Consider the following 20,882-nt stretch of genomic DNA (forward strand, 5'->3'; position numbering starts at 1 on the left):
AGATTCGTGACGTCACTACGCCGGCCTATGTAAAGGTGAAGCACGCGGAGCGTCAGTACATCGTTGTCCGTCACGTCGATCGGGTCTCAACTTTGAATCACCCTCTGCTCCTCCGAGAGTCGTAAACGAATCTTTAATTCGAGCCAATCGACAACGAAAATCATCGTTATCCTAACGACGAGGACATCTTTGCGCTCATCCACGAAGATAACAGGTACGCATCAAATTTTTTTACGAGTCGTCAGGTCGATTTTTTTTGTTTGTTTCTATAATTAGAAATAACTACATATATATACACGATACGTATATACCGCTACTATTCTCGTTCTCTCGAATCATTTACGAATCATTAAACAATCAATATGGTCTCTATAATAATTCCACGCTAAGTCAGCCTCGCGTTTTCGGTAAACTTTAAAGCAGAAATAATACATCGCGTTGGAAACTGCTTCGGGCGATACATGAAATACAGGGAACAGCATACGCGTTAACTTTTAATCGAATAAAGGATTCAAAACTACATCGAAATATAATGCAGTGAAATAATAAATTGAAATATCGTTCTATGATGTACGTGGCGTTAATATTTACATTTCTTATTTTCTTTCTCGGTCAGTTTGCTTTCCTCCTCCTTCGCTTTTAAGTCGCCAAATATGTTTCTCACAGTCGCGATGTTTGCAAACTATTCGAGCTACGTATGTGCTTTCGTTCTCCAGTTAGCAGATGCTTTTATAAACGCGTTTTCATGCATGTGTAAATATACATATATTTGTGTACTGTATACGTACAGATATTCGTCAAACAAGAAATAAAGAGCGAAAGGATAGCGAGGAAGGAAGAGAAAGAAGAAGAACGATATTGTTGGCAGTTTAGAAATGCTGGGAGTTAAAGTAGAAACGTACGGTCATACACAGCCATAAGTATTACGTCCGTTGAAAAATTCCAATAAATTTTGCTTCAATTAATATTTTATGTTATAAAACACGTGTAACGTAATTAAAGCAACAAATTTACAATAAAATAGCTAAAAAATAAAAGCAGTGGGAAGCATTCAATTTGTGTTAAATGTCAGCACTCTTAACGTACTTATATCGTGTATACATATATGAACGATTTTCCGAAGCAACAGGCTTTCAAATAGAACGTACAAATACGACCAACAGCATTCGACGGTAAATTTAAAAATATTCGAGTTTCATTTCATAAAACGTTAACGACAGAAACGATTATTGGTCCGAGTCGACGAAAGTATCGAGCATCAACGAACGTTATAAGCGCATTTTCCGCGATTTTCTAGCTATTGTTAAACAAACGTATTACCATCGAACGAAGAGGCAATGACTAAGAAAGTAATTAGTTTCTTGAAAGTACCCGTTTCTCGGAACGATAAAGTTGTGAACGATTTTGTTCGATCGAATAGGTAGAACGTCTAACGAGTTTCTACATCGTTCCGATTCGTACTTTTCGCGTTACTTTAATTACAATGAAGCTAAAAACAAACTATGAATGTAACTGGCACGAACATCCTATACAGTGGATAAAGCCGCGCTTTAATTTGCCAATATAGAATTCGCTCGATTGTTTCGAACTCCCTTTCGATTTCTCTATTCGTTGACGCACAGTCGAACGTATATCTCGAATGTAAACTCATCATTCTGGATTTTACCAAATTTACCATTCGTTTATGAATCCGAATGACAAGCTTTGGTCGAGCGTGTTCGTTGCTTTTCGGCATAATGTTTCTCGTATGGAAACTTTATGCCATATTCAAAACTTTAAATTTCAAGTGTACCGTTCTCTTTATACTTAATCAATCCTCTTAAGCGCACCGATCATTTCAACGCAAAGCGCGCGTAAGCTCGAAATTAACTACCGCCATTACTATCGTACATAATTGCAAAAGTTTAATCGGATCTTTAAATTCGATGTTGCGGAGACTCGATGAAATCTTCGTATTGACACATATTTTCCGTGGTAAGCCACGTAAACAGCATAACGATCGTACAACATCGTATTGGTGCTCGACATCTACATTTGTATCATTAGCATCGCAATCAGGAAGAACATTTTATTGCGAAGAACACGCGAGTTCCGTAAATACACCCATTTGACTGATTAATGCGCATAATCCGAAGGGGTCTACTTTTCTCAACGTCTACTTACCGCGTTTCAACAATTTCATATTTTTCTCTTATCGACCGCTCTGTTCTTTCGCGGTTCTTTCAATTTCTTCGAGAAACGAATAATCCGCCGCTCTTTTCGTAGAAAGTGCACGTGAGAACGCACGATTGCGATTAGCTTCGTCTCTTCGCCGTTCCACGGTCCAATTCTCTCTGTACAGTCTTTCCATCTGTCGTTCGTTTTACTTCGTCTTTCAGTACCGTATATAAGAAAAGGATATAAAGTGACTTAAGAACGAATCTTATCATTGCCGGATAAAACAGACTTTTCTCAAATGTTCTTTGGTTCTCGATGAAGAAAACGCGATTTCTTCTCCTATAAAATTGTTCTCGCACAGCAAGAAGAGTTACGGAATTACAAGTTTTCGATTACTTACGCAGTCCTGTTTTCTTTCTTTACGCAATTTTCATCCATGCATTTGCTTCTTCTCCTCTTCTTGAGTGTATCGTTGTGTTTAATGTTCGACTCGTCGTGTTTAACGCCGTCATTTGCGTATTATCGTATGCATATCAATGTCATATACGATATATAACAGCTTAATACACGAGTTTCGCATTATAATTACGTGGTCGCATATTTTGTCGCCAATTCTTTCAAAACTTCGATCATTATTCTTTCGTTCCTATTAAAATTTTGCCCATTCGCTTTTTTCCCGCGAGCAATATGACGAAAGATGAGAAACAGCGATAATATTACATAGAGTGTAAAACTGTAAATCTAGAAGAGAAAACCCATCGAAAATGATCTCTTTGTCATATCTCTATATATATAGATATATATGCAGAGTTATCCGAAGCGTTTCTAAGGATGGAGATTTAATTAAAACTTGCACGATACGAATTGCACCTAAATATAACGACGTACATAATTACAAAGTCGCAAGACTTTTACAACGATAAGAACACGTTACTCCATTGTGATCGTTCATATTTTATACTTTTAATTAACTCAATCTGACAAAATAACAACGTATTTGGAAGCGCGTGCTTTAATCAAGCAAATGGTTCCGTTCGCCTAATCATACGTCGACTCGTACTACTTGTCGCTTTCCTCTTCTAAACGAAAACAATTCGCTCACATCACTCGCCAATCTATCAATTCGTGCTTCTAGTTTAAATCATCGTCGTTGATTCGCTTAAGATAAAAACCTCGAGTCATCGACTTCCTTTTATTCTTATACTTCACCACTATCTTCATACTTGATACTTTGAAAAGTCGTGTAAATATCTTTCTAACCATTATCATTTAAATTACCTTTAGAATATAAATGATGAACCTGGGAGAATTAACCTTGAAAGGATTCTTACACGGAATCAATGCGAGCTAAGTTTATTGACAGAATTTATTTATTAGATTTATTGACAAACATTTATGACAGAAGTGTGAATATTTATGTGAAAATAATAGGGTAGTCTATTGTTAAAAATTTGTTTCAAAAGAGGCAAGCATGTGCAAATGGTAAAACTTAATTGAAAGAGTAGACGATTCTAATCATCGTCCAATTATTGTGTATTCGTGATAAAACGTGGACGCTTGGGCGTAACAAAGGGTGTATTGTGATAAACTTCGCAGAATACATTAAGCAAATAGTAAGACATAGTACGAGCGTCATAGGAAGAACAACAAATTTCACAGAAGTATCGTAGATAAATAAATAGACAGAGAAAGAAGACTTTTCCATCTGTAAGCTTTCGTATTTAACGCGATCGCATCGAAAGGTGCAGAGGAAACAAGTAGAGGAAAAATTTCCAAGTGCTTGAAACTAGTTCCCTACTCCATTGGAAACTCGTTTGTAATTTACACCGTAAATCGACGATCAACTAGGTACAGTTTCGAAACTCTTAACCCGGACTGTCTGGCTAAACCGTGGCATTTTCCCATTGCGGGTTAATCGGTCGCTAATCCACTTGTAATTGGCTACTTATCGACCATCGCTTAAACGAAGATCGGAAAATAGTATTCGGTGATATTTTCAGTTACGAAGTTTACGGAAAAACGTGTAACACGATACCTGTGATTTTATAAAATATATGTCTACAGATGTTTTCTACGAACGCGTGCAACGTATACATCAAAGACAAAATATGGTAGAGATAAAATACGGGCGGTTTGCGAACTGTATTCCACGTGGACCTGGTTGCTTTCATCGTTCCTTTCATTTGGTTAAACGCAAAGAACTCCGAAGCACGCGTTACACAAAGTTTTATTTTTATTCGTTATTAACTATCACTGACAGTTCTGAGTCTAACTTTAGTACAAATTATCCGAACAAACAGACAAGGTTGAAAAAAATGAAAAATCTAAACGTTGGATTCGCGCGAACGTTCCGGTTAGCTTCGTTTATTCTCGTTCGTCGTTACGGGTGCGAAGATTCAAAGAAGACGCAGTTTAGCGTAGAGGGAAACGCGATTTAGCGTAGATTTTTCTTTCAATTTGTAAGAATTTTCTCCAGCAACGTATTCCTTCGTACAAATTCTTCCGCTATTCTTGTATGTAAATTTTCCTCTCGTTTCTTTATGACGTTTGCGGAAAAAATTGATTTTTCCGTTTACTTAACTCGCTTAGAACGAAAGCTGAAAATATTCCTTTTTCAATCACACCATTGTGTTAGATCGTGCGAACGAAATGAAACGTAAAAGCTCCGACAACCTTCTAACTTTGGAATTCTTTACTAAGATTGAAACGTTTTAATAAAAGAATTATTATTTCTACAGAACGTTTCCAACTGTAAATGGTTTGTCTTGAAAAAAAATTCATCTTGTCGCCTATTTATTTCCGTAGCGCGATTATCGCATCGTGGAACCATCCAAATTTCGATTTTCAAATTTTGGTTACAGATTTCTAGATCGCTTTTAAAATTGAACGAATACGATTTCAGGCTTTTAACCTGTGACTGTTACTTTGCAGGCAAACAAAACACGTGCACCCACTCGCGTCAACGAAAATCTTATCGCAGAATGACTGATAACTTTCGGTTAAAACATCGTGAAACACAGCACATGTTTCATAGTGACTTGCAAGATAGAAACACGCATATGACAGCAATTTAGTGCGTGTATGTCTCGCATATGTATGTGTATGTCATACGACGAGTATATATATTCGTACACATATACGCAAAAAAGAGGAGAGAAAAAGATTTAGACATCTTCCGGCAAATTTATTCTTCTCAAATACATCGGATATCATTTGTATTCCGATTCTGATTCCCCTGTGTCCTTTTACATTCGTCCACGTCACATAGCCAACGAGGATTATCGATAAGACAATCTGCAACACCACCATCCATCGCCCCTCTTACCTGTCGCGATTTTTTATTTGCACTTTGACAGACACAACTGTACCGTGGCAAACTTCATCGTGATAACAGTACAAAGGCAGATGTACGATAATCGTCGGGTTTCTTGATCGTTCAAAAGTTTAAAGGACAGAAACATTATAATTATAGGATGGTAAAAAGGCGATTCGTTGAAAACACGTGTAAGACCGAGCACGAAACTACGATGCACGCTATAACGATAAATCACAAGATTTCCTAGTAACTTATTCCTCAAAAGGGAAAAGAGATTTGACGATAACTCTGACAAGCTTATTTATGTTTCTCAACTTTAGTACAATGCCCGAAGGCGTTTTTGTTACGAAGATTTGTCAGTTATTCTCAATGAAATTAGTCCGCTATCAGAATAAAATAGAGTTCCACTTTGCGGACAAGCTAATCTCGTCGAGCACTTTAATTCGTTAATATTTCATTATACGCATCGATAAAATTCTATTTTTCAGTATCCTGTACGAATCTTCTTGCACGATGCTTCTTACTGTGTACTATACGCATGTACGTCTGTATACATAAATACGAGTGACACTATGAAAGATATATCTACAGGTGTATCTACGAGTGGATATGCATATTTCACGCACCGAGTAGTTCCTTTTCTTTTGCCTAGTCTTTCCAAAATTTATCTGAAACGTGATAGGATGCGAGGTGAGGTTCGTTCTCGACGATAACGAGCAGTGGTTTAATTTTCAACGCAATAGACAATCGCGCTTTGAAATCATAGAGTTCTATGGTATCGTATGGTAGGATAACGCGATACAATAGTGACATCCGAATGCCACATAGCGAAGATATTTTACACTCCAACTATTCCATCGTCTATGATATTTTTCGACGAAGAAAATACACATATGCATATGCGAGCTTCTCAAATGCCAGGCTGATCAATTCCACTTCTCGTTCCCTCGTTTTCCTTACACGAGTAAACGTTCAACTTCCGAAAAACAAGGAAATATTTATGTTCAGAAGGTAGCATAAGCGACTGGGAATTCCAACGCGAATTTCAAAGATACTATTTTCCGAACCCCGTCGCTTTTCTCTACTTTCCAATTTATGACGCTGGTCGATGATCGCGTTTTTGATGATTATGGCTCCTCATCTCTAAGCGTATTTAGGCTTTCGTATTTTCATAAAACGCGCAAGAAGAAGATTCTGCCGTCTTTAAGTCAGTTTCACGATATTCTGAGAAGTCGATGAAATTATGCGAAACTGCAGGAAAACTTGAATCGTACGTCGATGAAAAATATAGCGTGTCCTGTTGTCGAATCGAAGTGTCTTTTATTTTTAGATAGAACCGTAAGCTGTGCAATCGTTACGAAAGACGACGCGCGACAATCTACTCTGATTAATAATTAATATCCGCGTAATTACCAGCAATGGCAGAAATGAATCGAATCGGTGGTAAGCGAAGCTTGTCGACGCTCGTATATCACATGGCACTTGTCGATATACATTCGATGTACAGTCGATATACACGCATACGTTCGTATACCTGTGTATGCTTCTAATAGCGGCAATAATCTCGCGGCTTCACCGAACGGATAAATATTGGACGATTCAAAACTGTAAAATTGCTATGACACAAGACGCGAGCAAACACGCAATATCAAACTTTCATATATTCAGCTTTCATCGATCGTCGTCTCGTCACAATGCACACACCGCATCGCGTTTCCCACGTTTACGTGGCCAAATGCTTTTCACACTCTTCTTGTATAATTGTCTGTTAATTGAAAATTTGTGCTGAAATTTCGTCGGAATGAGAATCGCTCTAAGGAAAGAAAGAAAGAAAGAAAGATGATCGACGTTAAAATATTTATACAAGAGAGAATCTTCGAACGGAAGAGAAAATTAAAATAATAAAATATATACTATCTGACTAAATATAAAACATGTTTAAAGAAAGATTTACGATTAAAGAAATTCGACATTCGTGTAATATTACGATACAAAATTTCATTGGAAACAAAATCTTTTTAGAAAAAGAAGAATAGGTCTTCAGAGGGGAAAGAGAATTAATGAAAATGATCGAAGAAAGAGATAATCGTTGTTTCTATGCAATCGAATTAATTATGGGACGTGTTTAAAAAATGCTTGTCTTCTCTCTTCTTACTCTCATCTTACTTTCACTCGCCTTTGTCTCATTAGACTAAAGGGATTAAAGGTTTGCGGTCGAAGGGCCTCGAGACGCGCATAATATTACAAAATGTAATTCGTTTGAGAAAAAGTTGGAAAATTTCTTCTCCAAGGCAAGAAACGTAATTAACGACGGCAGTAATCAATGAAAACGCGTATAAATTAGGTTTCCGTAAAAATAATTGACAAGAAATCGAAGAACGTCGAACGGTATTATACAGGACAGTTATCGACAATTTAACTAAGAGTCTTCGGAAACGAGATCAAGTTTTTAGGTGAAGTTGCGGCATTCGTGCTTACTCGCGGTTACCTTTAAAAGGTTCTAAATTGCGTACGCGTGGCGTGCTTAAGGGCGCCTCGTACGTTTATTAATCGACGATGAATATCGAAGAAACACCTGTTCTCGTTTGAGTTCGGAGAACCATATTCTCACGCATCCATCTTTCCGCCGCTATTTCTCCGTTTATTCTGCTTCGACATTCGTTTAACTATATTTCGTCTATTAAAGTAAATGGTTATCTCGGCAAATAAACGATGAAACATGGGAAAGGCAAGGAAAGGTAACCGAAGGGAAGAGAAGAGATCAAATCGTAAAGCTCGTTCGTGTAATTACTCTGGTAATCGTTCGAGCCTCGAAGGAGAATAAGTTATCGAGTACTTGGTTACTTTACAGTAGAAGAAACATAATTTAACAAACACCGAAGCTAGTCGTTGCGACGACTTCGCAATTTAGCATGCAATTTGTCGTTTATTCGATTAACTTGGTTACTTCCTCCGGCAGACGTTACTTTCGTGGGGAGGAACGTTGCCAGGCTGGTGGCGGTAACGGCAGCATCGTTTTCTAACTCTCGACTCCAGTATGAGATCGAAGTCGCGTCGTTAGCAAAATATGGGTTGCAAAGTATAAGCAATGCTTCCTTGCTATCCACGCAAATGATTGGAAACGAGCAAAGAGGGAGAGAGAGAGAGCTCTCCGCGTTTCTGTATCCGTTCTACTTATATAGAAACTTTCTCGAAATATTATCTTGTATTATACCTGCTACTTGCTTTCGCTTACAGCATCTTCCATTTATACTGCTTCATTCTGACAATTTCATGAAATACCGTACCATGCTTGATCGCAGTTGCGAGGATGATTATATTTATCCAATCGTCTGTTGGAAAAGGTTGTTAAGCTTCCTAACGTTTCTGACATCGTAATGAAATTTAACACGCGCACTTTCTCAAGTCCCTATACGAGAAAGGCGAACAGGAACTACAAAAATCAATTTATTACAGCCATCTTTTCCTCTCAGATACATCCATGTTTTTTCCGCACTTTCTTTCGAAGACGATTTTCCTCTGAAAGAGCTTTCGTCGATGTAAGCAGAATCGATGGAATTCGACTGTGTTCAACCTCGGACAGCAACAGGTTGCGAGGCATACAATCTTATATACAATATGTATAGGTAGTTGAAAAGTATCGCTGGCCGCGGAATCGCGAACCAATTTGACAACTAAGAAACGTCCCGATAATAAAAGTTTCGATGAATCTTGCTTCGAAAAATATCTCGCTGCAACGCTACAAATCGTTTTCACCGAAAATCGTAGCAATCTTATTTTCGAGCTTCGTATCGATTATTTTACGATAATTCTTCGGTAGACAGCCCTTCGTTATCATTCAGTTGCCTATCATCAACGCTATCTCCTAGCCCTGTTCGCTATCGTTTTATACCCGAATATCTTCTATCTATCCATTTATAAAAAAAGAAGTAGAAGAAGACATTGTTTTCATAATACTAAATATTCTTTTCTTAGATTCCACTGCTCTTTGAGAACTCACAATGTTCTGCTAAATTTCAAATTCTTTGTGAATCCTCGATTCCTTACACCGACCATGTATAGTTCTTCGTCTCGTTTCTAGCGTTGGCTGGGAAACGGCGTTGTTGAAGAGTTGGAAACGTTTCGCTCGCAGCGCGACTATTCTTCTCTAAATCAAGATCGTCCTTGCTTGTTTTACGCGACCATTGGATATGCCTTGAACGATGCTCGAAACAACCAAAGGTATCGACGTTTTCCGAACAAAACCAATACTCAGACCTATGTATATATTACTTGCATCGCTCGTCCTTTTTCTACTCCGCCTTCGCAAAAGCGGTCGAACAATTTTCTACCTCGTCGAGTGTTTATCTGTTTGCATGGTACCTCTTCTTTTTCCTTTTGCTCCTCCTCTATATTCCTTTTTCTTTTTCTTCTGCTTTTCCGCCGGTGTTGTCCGATCGCAACGCATTTGCGCATTGTTTTCGCAACTTACAAAATGTTTATCTTTTCCTTCGTTAACTTCCTCGAACCTCTTTCGAGCCAAGAATCTTTTCAACTCTCTAGCTTTGTGCTTTCTCCGAGGACAACCAATTTTATTCTCCTGAGAAAACAATACGATTTATTATAAATATTTATATCACGGCGATCGATGTTATTTACATTTGGAACATTGCTACGCGCGACTAAGGCCGGGGTTACAGCTATATTAAGTCGATGTTTCTTTCTCAAGTCGTTCCTTCCTAATCCTTCTTCCTTTTAATAATCGACGCCCTTTCTCTTCCCTCAAACCTTTAAATAATTTCTTCGATAAAAACGCACCGAAATATCTTCAGATTGTTTGAACCGTCTTTTATCAGAAATAGATGAGAAAGCGGACAGTTCGATGCGAAAGTAATAAACAGATCGCAGAGGGTATTTATCGAACAAGCTTTTCCACTTTTCGTCGATTAACCGCACGAATGTAATTTCTACCCTTGCTAGCTTTCGTTCTTAAACTTGATAATTTTCCGATTAATGGTCGTACGTTGGTAAAAATGTCCCAATAACGCCCACGATCATTGAAATTGCAAATAGAAAGACCCAATAGCGAGTTTTTTGACATAAGTTGGTTCTTTCACGTACGTTTTTCATACAAGTAGTTGTATTGACCTTTGAACAAAATCACAACTACGAAACGAGAAAAATCTTCTTTGTCGACGAACAAAGGTCTGCGTTCTCCACAAAAAAAAGAAAAGAAAAAAGAAATGAAAATCCCTGTAAAACTTTTTTCACAGAACTTACATTTATTCCATCCTTTACTATATTTTCCTCTTCGTAAGTCAGACGATCCGACGAGGACTTTATGCAATTTTTTTTCCATCTTACGCACCATATCCCAACCGTGTTAACGCTTCTGCCATCGATCTCTCGTAGAGATCTATCGAGCTCCGTAAATATTTTAATAAACCATTTTTTGCGATCTTTTTGCCGCTTGCGCATAATGAGCCTTTGTAATTTTTCATTTGCATTACGAACAAATCTCTTTAATTATTCGCGATCGTTGAAACGGTAGCACGCGTACACGTGACCGTAATGGTTTGATTTAATAACGAAGAATATTCAAGGCATTTGCGAACAACTGCCCGATCGAACTTTTCAACGAAAGTAATTTAATTTATACGTTTGTGATACAGAAATTAATTAAATTTTATTCGCCGATTGTTGTCCTAAATTTAAATAAACGGCTACTAGGTTATATGTAACACGATGTTGATATGTAAATCGATTGTAAATCGTATGGAGACATTCGCGAATTTAGTTAAACTTCGTTTCGTCGACAATCGTTAAGATTGTGGCCTTTTAGGTTAAAAGAATTAACTGGATTCCAAAGAATTAACAATGAGTTGAGCATACGTTTCATCGTTCAGCGATGAGGAAAAGATAGAAATTTCCCGATCAGGCATATAAATACGTAATAAATAATACAGCGAAAACGTGAAATCTGACAGATAAAAGAAGATCATCGTAGAATTTACGATGAAACATGCCAGATATTCGTTCGAGAAATCACTTCATCGACTACGCTATTGAAAGAATCAGCGACTTCAAAGAAGATTTTCAAAGATTCGTCGAAACACGTTCCATCGAAATAGCAACGATGCTTACAATTTGCGGTCTCTTTTACTGGATCCAACAATACGTGTCTACGTAAATGAATTGCAAGTACCAGACCTATAAAACCATATTACGACACGTGCACAATTTTATCTCCGGGTGATTTCTCAACCACGACCTTTCCCTGGTAATCATTCATAATTTCTTTCCTGCTACAATGACAACTGTTTTTCCTTTTTCCAGTTTCTCTCCGATACTTGGTCCACGGAAGGGAAGAGGGTTTTTCTCCCCTTTATTTATCGTGATCGGTGCTGTTTCTCTAGCAAACAGCTCAGTTTTAACGCGAAACCTTTAGAACGTTCGTTCGACTCGAACAACTCTGTTCTCGATGCAAATAATCGAAGCACAAGCTGAACAAATTACCTCGAAACGCAACGCGATCCTTTACGAAATATGCGGATGCTTATTATGCATTGGCAGATTTTTTCTTTTTTTTTCGAAATCAGGTTATAAGGGGATGGCGATGAAGATAATTTTATTTGTATCATTTATGTTTTTTAATTTCATGTAATTCGGAATAAAGCGAAGGAACTAACGATTCTGTCTAATAACCAACTCGTTTCGTAGGAATCTGTTCGTCGATACTTGGAAAGGTCATTGGAAATTAATATCTCTTTTTTTTACTTCCGATGTCCAATTAGTAGGTTTTCATTGAAGCAAATTATTAATACAATCGTTACGGTATGTGCAGTACGGATTGCGATAACGTTAGGAAAAACACGTGCGGATCTCCGCTGCGTATGCAGCTATTTTCAAATCAGATGAAATCAGGGATTTGATACAAGGGTTTCTATAAGCGTTCGAACACTTTCATGGGCCACTGTATGTTGAGAAGTAAATAACGTCCGTATATTTGTCTCTCATGTTGGTCAGAGGAAACCGCGTAACGTTAAAGTTAAGCTTAAGGGTAAACTATTGGTTAGGGTGAAGATAGAAGTATGAGCGAAGGTAAAGGCAAAGGTAAAGACAAGAGTAAATGTAAAGGTCATTCTTGGCTCTCTCGTGACGTTGCGACAATGGTACCGTGAAGAACCTAACGCAAAGATTGATTACCACGGAACAAAAGACCAATGATTCGAATCCGTTTCGTATTGGTTTCCACGTGTTTTTCTATCTTTCCCCAATCCTTTTTCCTACTTTTTTTTTTTAATCCTTTGTGCACATACACGGATGCACGCGTGCACGCAGATACACGTACTTACATACGCCTACCTCTCGATCTCATCCGATCGTGTTCCGTCCCCATTCAACTTCACTGCGCAGCTGTAGATTGCAACGTTACTTACCGTACAGTGAACGTAGCTATTTTTATTTCACCTTCGTTGAAAAAAAATCATCCCCGTATCTAGCTACTCAGTCGAAATAACGTATCATACTTGAACTTAAACGCAGCCACGACGCTTCATTTGGGATCTTCTCCTTTTCTTTTTTTTTCGTCTTTCGAACTTAGAATCGTTTTTGTAATTAAGCATCGTCTCTTTTAACTTTTCTCTGCGTACGAACCTAAAAAAATTTATACCAAGTGCAGAATAAAATAATCGAAATTGCTTCAGAGTGCAATGCTGTGGATGAAAGAATTTTGAACGAATGTACAAATTAGTATGCAATAGTTGCTCGTACTCTCGCTCCTAAGAAAATGATTTCATCGAATATCGGATTGTGTCTCAAATAAAAGTTTGTTGATCGCGGATCATTGATTTTGAGAGAAAATATGGAATACAAAGACGGCTTGTTTCCAACGATTACACGAGTGACCGACCCGTGAAGAAGAGCCGGGGCTTAGCGTAGAATCTATACGACATCGCCTGAAGCAACGATGCTACTCCCTTGTCTTCCCCGAATACCCGCTAATCTATCCTTCCTCTCCCTTTCTATCGGTCTCTTTATCGAGTCGGGAAATCATCGCTCCGTTTACTCTACGTCAACCAACGAGCTGACCTCGACGGTCACCCACGGTTCTATTCGTTAACGCGGATCATTTGCCGATCGGTTTCAAATTCTTCGACAATTTAATTCTGCTCCGTCCAAAAGAAAGTTTTAAACGCGTTCAAATTTATAGATTTATCGCGACTAAATGGTAAACTGTACTTACGGTAGCTTAGCTTTACTTAGAAGCTTAAAAATCTTCGCTCCATCTGTTTACTTATTCGCTAGACAACGAACGTTCACGCATTTATGAAAGATTTGTGTGCGCAAAAATACAAAAGACGTATGTAATATGCAGAATTATATGAAACATTCGAAGCAAAGTAGTGGGCATAATATTCAAAGTGTAAGAATCTAACTTACCATTCTTGTAAAGGTAATCAAAACAGCGGAGTTGGTAATTCATCACAATTTTAAGAGATCGGAAACAAACTTTTGTTTAAAAAAAATTCTCCCCTGAAACTTTTCGTTCGCGTGAGATTACCCCATTTAAACGCAAAGAATCGAACGAAAGCTGTTGCGGCTTCGCAAAGTTAAACGAAACGAAACCATAAATTTCAAATACGAACGGACGATGATGAGAGAAACCACGAGGGCAAGGAGGTGCTACTACTAGATGCGATGTCGAGAGGCGTTTTAATCAAGCTATACGTTCCGATACCTGTTTACCGCATCGTTGAAACTTACAAAGCGATATCCGTGGTCCCACTGTTCACTACTAATCGGCGAAAGACGACGATACGCTCGTTAGCGTACATTGCGATTATTTGGCCATTTATCGAGTTCGTAACTTTTCCGGCCATCGAGAAACTACAGTGCTGGACAAAAGTATTGGCACAGCAAGATTGTTATGATACAAATGCTTATAACTATTAAACAAATTGATTTAAACAAAAAACTTTTTGACGTATTTATTTATTATCTATCCTAGTTTATTACATAACAAGAGCAACAATATAAATAAAATAATACGCAAAATAATAACAAAAATATATTTTTTGAACATTTTATGGGTGGACAAAAGTATTGGCACAGTAGAATATTTACGCTTATAACTAATTACATAATAAACTTCTAATATTTTGTTGGCAGTCCTTTTCTTTTAAGGACTTCCTTTAATCTTCTTAATTATAACACTCGATCAGTGAAACTGGAGACTTCAGTTATTAAACAACAAAAAACCAAGAAAGAGTAATAATGTCTAGAAAAACGAAAGAAACCACAATTGAAGAAAGAAAAATAATATTAAATTTATATAAGATGAATAAATCTTACAACGAAATTGCACAAATCATAAACAGAAGTCGTTTTACTGTGCGTTCAGTCATAAAACGCTTTAAAAGTGAAGAAAATCTAGAGAATCAAATTAGGAGTGGTCGCCCTTCTAAGGTAACAATTCGAGAAAAAAGGAAAATCGTAAATATTGTAAAGAAGGATCCAAAAACTAATTCGACTGAAATTGCTTCGATGTTAAAAGCTGAGTGTGAAAAAGAAGTAAGTACCAAAACTGTACGTAGGGTATTGAAGGATGCCGGTTATTCTGCCCGTGCAGCACGAAGAAAGCCCTACATCAGTAAAATAAACCAAAAGAAAAGAGTGGAATTCGCGAAAGAGTTTGTTACGAAAGATACTGATTTTTGGGAAAAGATCATGTTTTCAGATGAAAGTAAGTTTAATATTTTTAAATCTGACGGCAGAATATTAGTATGGCGAAAACCCAACACAGAGATGGACGAACTGAATCTGCAAGCCACCATGAAACATGGGGGTGGTGGTTTAATGGTGTGGGGATGTATGGCATCATCGGGTGTAGGAGAACTTATATTCATTGATGAGATAATGGATAAATATGTATATTTAAATATACTCAAGCAAAATCTTTTGAAAAGTACTCAAAAATTAAACCTCCCCAGGGATTTCTATTTTCAGCAGGATCGAGATCCTAAACATATGGCGTATATTGTTCGTCAGTGGATAATATATAATACTGCCCACACATTAAACACACCACCTCAAAGTCCCGATATGAATCCCATTGAGCACGTGTGGAACGAATTGGAAAAAAGAATTAGGAAACATAATATCACAAGCAAGTCTGAACTGAAGAAAGTTCTTCTGCAGGAATGGAGCAATATTGTACCTGAATTCACTAAAAAATTAGTCCACTCGATGCCCAGAAGATTAAAGGAAGTCCTTAAAAGAAAAGGACTGCCAACAAAATATTAGAAGTTTATTATGTAATTAGTTATAAGCGTAAATATTCTACTGTGCCAATACTTTTGTCCACCCATAAAATGTTCAAAAAATATATTTTTGTTATTATTTTGCGTATTATTTTATTTATATTGTTGCTCTTGTTATGTAATAAACTAGAATAGATAATAAATAAATACGTCAAAAAGTTTTTTGTTTAAATCAATTTGTTTAGTAGTTATAAGCATTTCTATCATAACAATCATGCTGTGCCAATACTTTTGTCCAGCACTGTATGTTACGTCAAGTAACACTCTCCTCCACCGGATCACATACCGCGGGCAGGCTGGCAACCAGAAGTCCGTACATTGTCGCGGCGCGCCTTCAATGTCGTGTTTCTAACCGTCGCCAGCGGTCCGCTGGCGTTGTATATTAATACAATGTATCGACGAGCGTATGGTTGCCGTCTGGCCGCGAGTTCCAGAGACTTCGATTGAGATCTGTTCAATTTTACGAAGAAATCGGCCTACGTGTTCACTGGCCCGTGCGGTGGCGTGATCCTAGGGTGGTGGGGGTTGTCTCCCCGAAAGACAAAAGAATCGGTCCAAGACAGTCTTTTCTCCATCAAGCATTCTAACTAATAAATCGCATTCGAACAGTCAAACTCATCAGTCACATTCGAACAGTCAAATAAATCAGTCGCAGGCAAAAACGATCGCATACAATTCAGTCGTATTTTACAAGGTCTCGCTCGAACATTCTATCCGTAACTTCCGATACGATTAGAACCAATACTTTATGTACAAGTTGTAAGTGATAATCTGATATAAATATATATATATATATATATTCTACTATTGTAGAATAGAATTGCATTCATTGAACCACCCCGGTTATCCTAATCGAAACACGGGGAGCGACCATTTCGCGGCGTCGATTTGCTGAATCGTAGCGAGAATTTACGCCTCTCGCTGACGCGTTCCCTCAAGACCGCGTCTCTCCGCGAACGGTCGTAACAAACTATAAATGTAGAAAATCGAAAAGTGTTGCGAGAGAAACGTCGAATAGAATTGTTCCACATATGCCGATGTCCTGATTAACGAATGGCCTCTTGTATTCGATCGTTAGTGTTATTAACACTTTACCGTTCAACGGCATACGCACGATCGACCGGCAGCTCTGGCGCCGATTCTGTTTCGGTTTAGTCTCTCCAGTACCATTCTTTCCGTTCATCGCGAATGGTAAGTTTTTCAAATTGGTATAAAACTGTGGCAGCTTATAAAGCAACGCAACTCAGCAAAGTACCTTAGTACTAAATAACAAATTAAAGTGTTAAGTTACCTACAAAGATCCTCAGGTTTTTCATCAAAAATTACTCTTTTACTACTCTTCTTATATTCTTCTACCTCGTACCAACTTTTTAGAAACTATTCTTATTTCGTTTCGATACTCTCTCTCCCTCGTTCTGAAAAATTGAAAAAGGTATTTTAAATAGGCAAACGTATATCTATGGTTTTTAAAATATACAAGAGAAGCGAGGTGCCAAGCAATAATGCGCGTAGAAGTTACGGCAAGAAAGGAATTGCGTTGCTTTATTTCTCATTTAGTATTCATAAAACACCCGTTTACTAAGTCACAATCAAGGTAATAGACAATAAAAAGTACACGACGCACTTTTGATGAAAGAAGCGACGATATTTGAAATTCAAACGCAGCGTCCTGTAAATTACTTTACGTCGATACCGCAGTTGACAACGATAAGAGTCAGCATGAGCGGATTCGTACGAATTTTAAAATATGTAGAATAGACGAACAGCTGTCTGTCGATCTGAATTGCCGCAAAATATCATTTCATTCTTGACACGTAGACATAGGCGGGTCTACCCAACTACCGATGACGTTGTCAATCAAATAACTGACTATTCTCCGTGCATTTGTCGTGGGCTTCATTTACGAATTAAGAATCTCAGTTTTTTTCATGTATTGTCCATATATGTGTCTATGGGAATGTGTATGCCATACGATAAGATAAACTGAGTAAAATTCCATTAATTAAACCACAGCCTCGTGGAAGAAATATCCTGGTATACGAGCCAGGACAACGAACAATAAAAGTGCCTTGCCGAGAATATATCCCATACTTTGATGAGAAAAAATCGAATTAAAAGTATACGTAACTTATAACATAAAACAGAGAACTCGGAGTAACGGATTAATAACGATGATCTAATTCTTTACAGAATGATCATCCCTTCGACGTTTTTGTTAATGGTATCCGCCACATTCGCGATCGCCGAAGAGTCTATGTCGGAAAATGTTTTCTCTGACAAACGTGCCGTTATGGGATTTCAAGGAATGCGTGGGAAAAAGAATTTTGACTCTTTGGATCCGGAGGACTTTGGAATTTTGAAACGTGCGATCATGGGCTTCCAGGTAAAGCATCTAAAATTATTTATGAAATGGTTGTTATTTGTATAATATTATATTATTCTTTTTGCATTATCGTTATTCCTCCGAGAATTATTATTATTATTATTTTACCACTCGATAGAAATCTTATATACTTGCAGCAATTACCTATTCGTTTAGCGTGCACGTGTTTCAGGAATTTATTGACATTGTGCATAATACGTGGTTGCGTGTGTACAGGGAATGCGTGGAAAGAGAAACCCGATAATCGCTGACGTTGAAAATCAACTTTTTCCCGAGGAGACTAATAAGCGTGCGCCAATGGGTTTTCAAGGCATGAGAGGCAAGAAAGCTTCGTTAGATGACGAATATTACAAACGTGCACCGATGGGATTTCAGGGAATGAGAGGCAAGAAATCTCTCGATGAGGTAGGCAAACAGTGAACCTAGAATTTTCGAAGATCATTTGAAAAATATGACGCGAGGAAAAGAAATATTACTTTTTACTCGTTTCCATCGACTTATTTATCCTTCGTTCTTTTTCCCTTTTTACGCCTGTAACTTCTTTCAATAGTACTTAACAAATGGAAAAGAAACAAATTCAATGCGCTCTTTAAATTACGCTCTCGGAAAACGATAGAATTTACAACAATGAAACTTAAAAATTTACGCCACCATTGCATACGTTGCATAGCTACTTCGGTACTGCTACTTCGGTACTTTCGCTACTGCGAAAGAAATGAAAGCGTTCAAAGAAATAAAAGAATAAGAATGATCTTTGTTTCCTTGTCCGAATATTATGACGATACCTATATACGTTTCCTATACGCGCAGATCTTAGATGAAATTGAAAAGACTACCACGAGATTCCAAGATCCAAGAAGCAAGGATATGTACGTGATCGATTATCCAGAAGATTATGGAAAGAGAATATTGTCGATGGAAGGATATCCAAATATTTTCGATAAGGAAGGTGAATTCTTGTGGGAGAAGAGAGCTCCAATGGGATTCCACGGGATGAGAGGCAAAAAATTAATTCTTGACCCATGGCAAGATCTTGATAAACAAGACGTTATGGGGTTTGAGGTTAGTAATGTATGTAAAATATTTCCCAATGCCTTGTGCGCGATATAAACGAAAGAAATTGCGCTGTATATGAGCACTGTGCACATTATGTATTCGTATTAAATAGTGCAAATGTTAAAAGATATAGGGAAACTTTGCAGGGGCTGCAACATAGGAAGGATACGCTCGACGATTATTTAGATTATTCGATGAATCCGTCAGATTACGAGAAAAGGGCTGCGGATTTTCAAGATATAAAAAGCGGTAGGGATTCGTTTAAAAGAGCTCGCATGGGTTTTCATGGAATGAGAGGTAAAAGGAACGTTGGGGAGATTTACGAATCTAATTCGAGCCCTACGCAAACGACGATCGGTTATCAAGGTATTTATATAAATTATATAACGTTGAAAAAGATTACGATCAAATAAAATACGAATTGTGGTACTTCAAACAGGCTTAAGCAACCGGGCAAACAATCTCGCTGTGTACGAAATTGAAAAGCGATCACCCTTCAGATATCTTGGAGTCAGAGGAAAGAAGAATCCACGATGGGAATTCCGAGGAAAATTCGTAGGGGTGAGAGGCAAAAAAGCGTCGTCTTTGCAATCTGTCTATTAATGTATTTCAGTAAAGAAACATCGAAAGGAGTATGAATGATTCGTGAATGTTATTAGGTAACTTGACGAACTTATTATAATTGTAGGTAATATTGCGAATAAAGTTTTACTTTTTATCGATGTTTCTTGTTTCAGGTAATTAGCAGTAATATCACTGGTTTTGTTGATGGCAACAGTGGCAACACAACTACAATAATCACTGTGTAATGCTAGTTTTTTTTTTTTTAACGTGTATTAGATTGTACCGCTTGATAGGTATACCTAAGGATAGGAGAAGACAACGCGGTACTTTTATCAGCAGACTATCCTCGTTATTGTTATTGCATTCCATGCGTACATTGTGAAAGAATACGTTGTCTTCTCCCCTCAAGATTTTAGTTTCAATGACATATCCGTACACCGTCAATGTACATATATACGTGAACCTCGAGCGTATTACAGAGCGCGTTCCTACTTCTTATATTTTGAAAAGGGCTTAAAAGACGTCACTCTATCTCTCTCTCTCTCTCTCTCTCTCTCTCTTTGGTTGCTAATTTACTCTTACCGTTACCCTTTTAATTTTGATACAAAAAGATAATTTATCTTTTACATTCTCCACGTCATTCTCGAGACTGTTATGTCGACTTAGGAATAACTTCAAACGGACACAGATAATATAGAAGTAGATAGAAGATTCTATTTTTCTTGGAAAAAGAAATCATCGATATATATGTATACAGATATTTTACACTTTAATCACCGAATAAAGTTAAATATATTTTAAGTTCATTCCTTTCTTGGAATACAATGTGATTGTTATGACTATACAACACAATATTTTTATACTATCGATACCTCACCTCCTTTCATGTTTTGTCACATGAACGATATTTGTTAAACACAGCTTGTTTGCAAATAATTTTTAGAATACGTAATCGTTTAGTATTATACCCAATGATAAAGACCTATCTATGTTGTAATTTGTAAGTGTGAAACAAATCTTCAAATGGCAATTTAGAAAAGAGAATAAATATCTATATAAGTTATTTGATTTGCTTGTTTAATTTCAACTACGCAATATAATAGTT

General features: G+C 37.4%; 1 protein-coding gene across 1 annotated transcript; it reads left to right on the forward strand.

Annotated features, from left to right (window-relative positions):
* Window positions 1–34: 34 nt before the first annotated feature.
* Window positions 35–20,840, forward strand: LOC132914175 (tachykinins). Its single transcript, XM_060973044.1, has 7 exons — window positions 35–214; window positions 17,965–18,157; window positions 18,374–18,562; window positions 18,968–19,219; window positions 19,360–19,579; window positions 19,653–19,872; window positions 19,951–20,840. Exons 2-6 carry the CDS (start codon window positions 17,966–17,968, stop codon window positions 19,814–19,816), a joined length of 1,017 nt encoding a protein of 338 aa, XP_060829027.1. The 5' UTR covers window positions 35–214; window position 17,965; the 3' UTR covers window positions 19,817–19,872; window positions 19,951–20,840.
* The last annotated feature ends 42 nt before the right edge of the window (window positions 20,841–20,882 follow it).

The sequence above is a fragment of the Bombus pascuorum genome, chromosome 14 (assembly GCF_905332965.1).
Source record: "Bombus pascuorum chromosome 14, iyBomPasc1.1, whole genome shotgun sequence".
In the NCBI taxonomy this organism is placed as follows: domain Eukaryota; kingdom Metazoa; phylum Arthropoda; class Insecta; order Hymenoptera; family Apidae; genus Bombus; species Bombus pascuorum.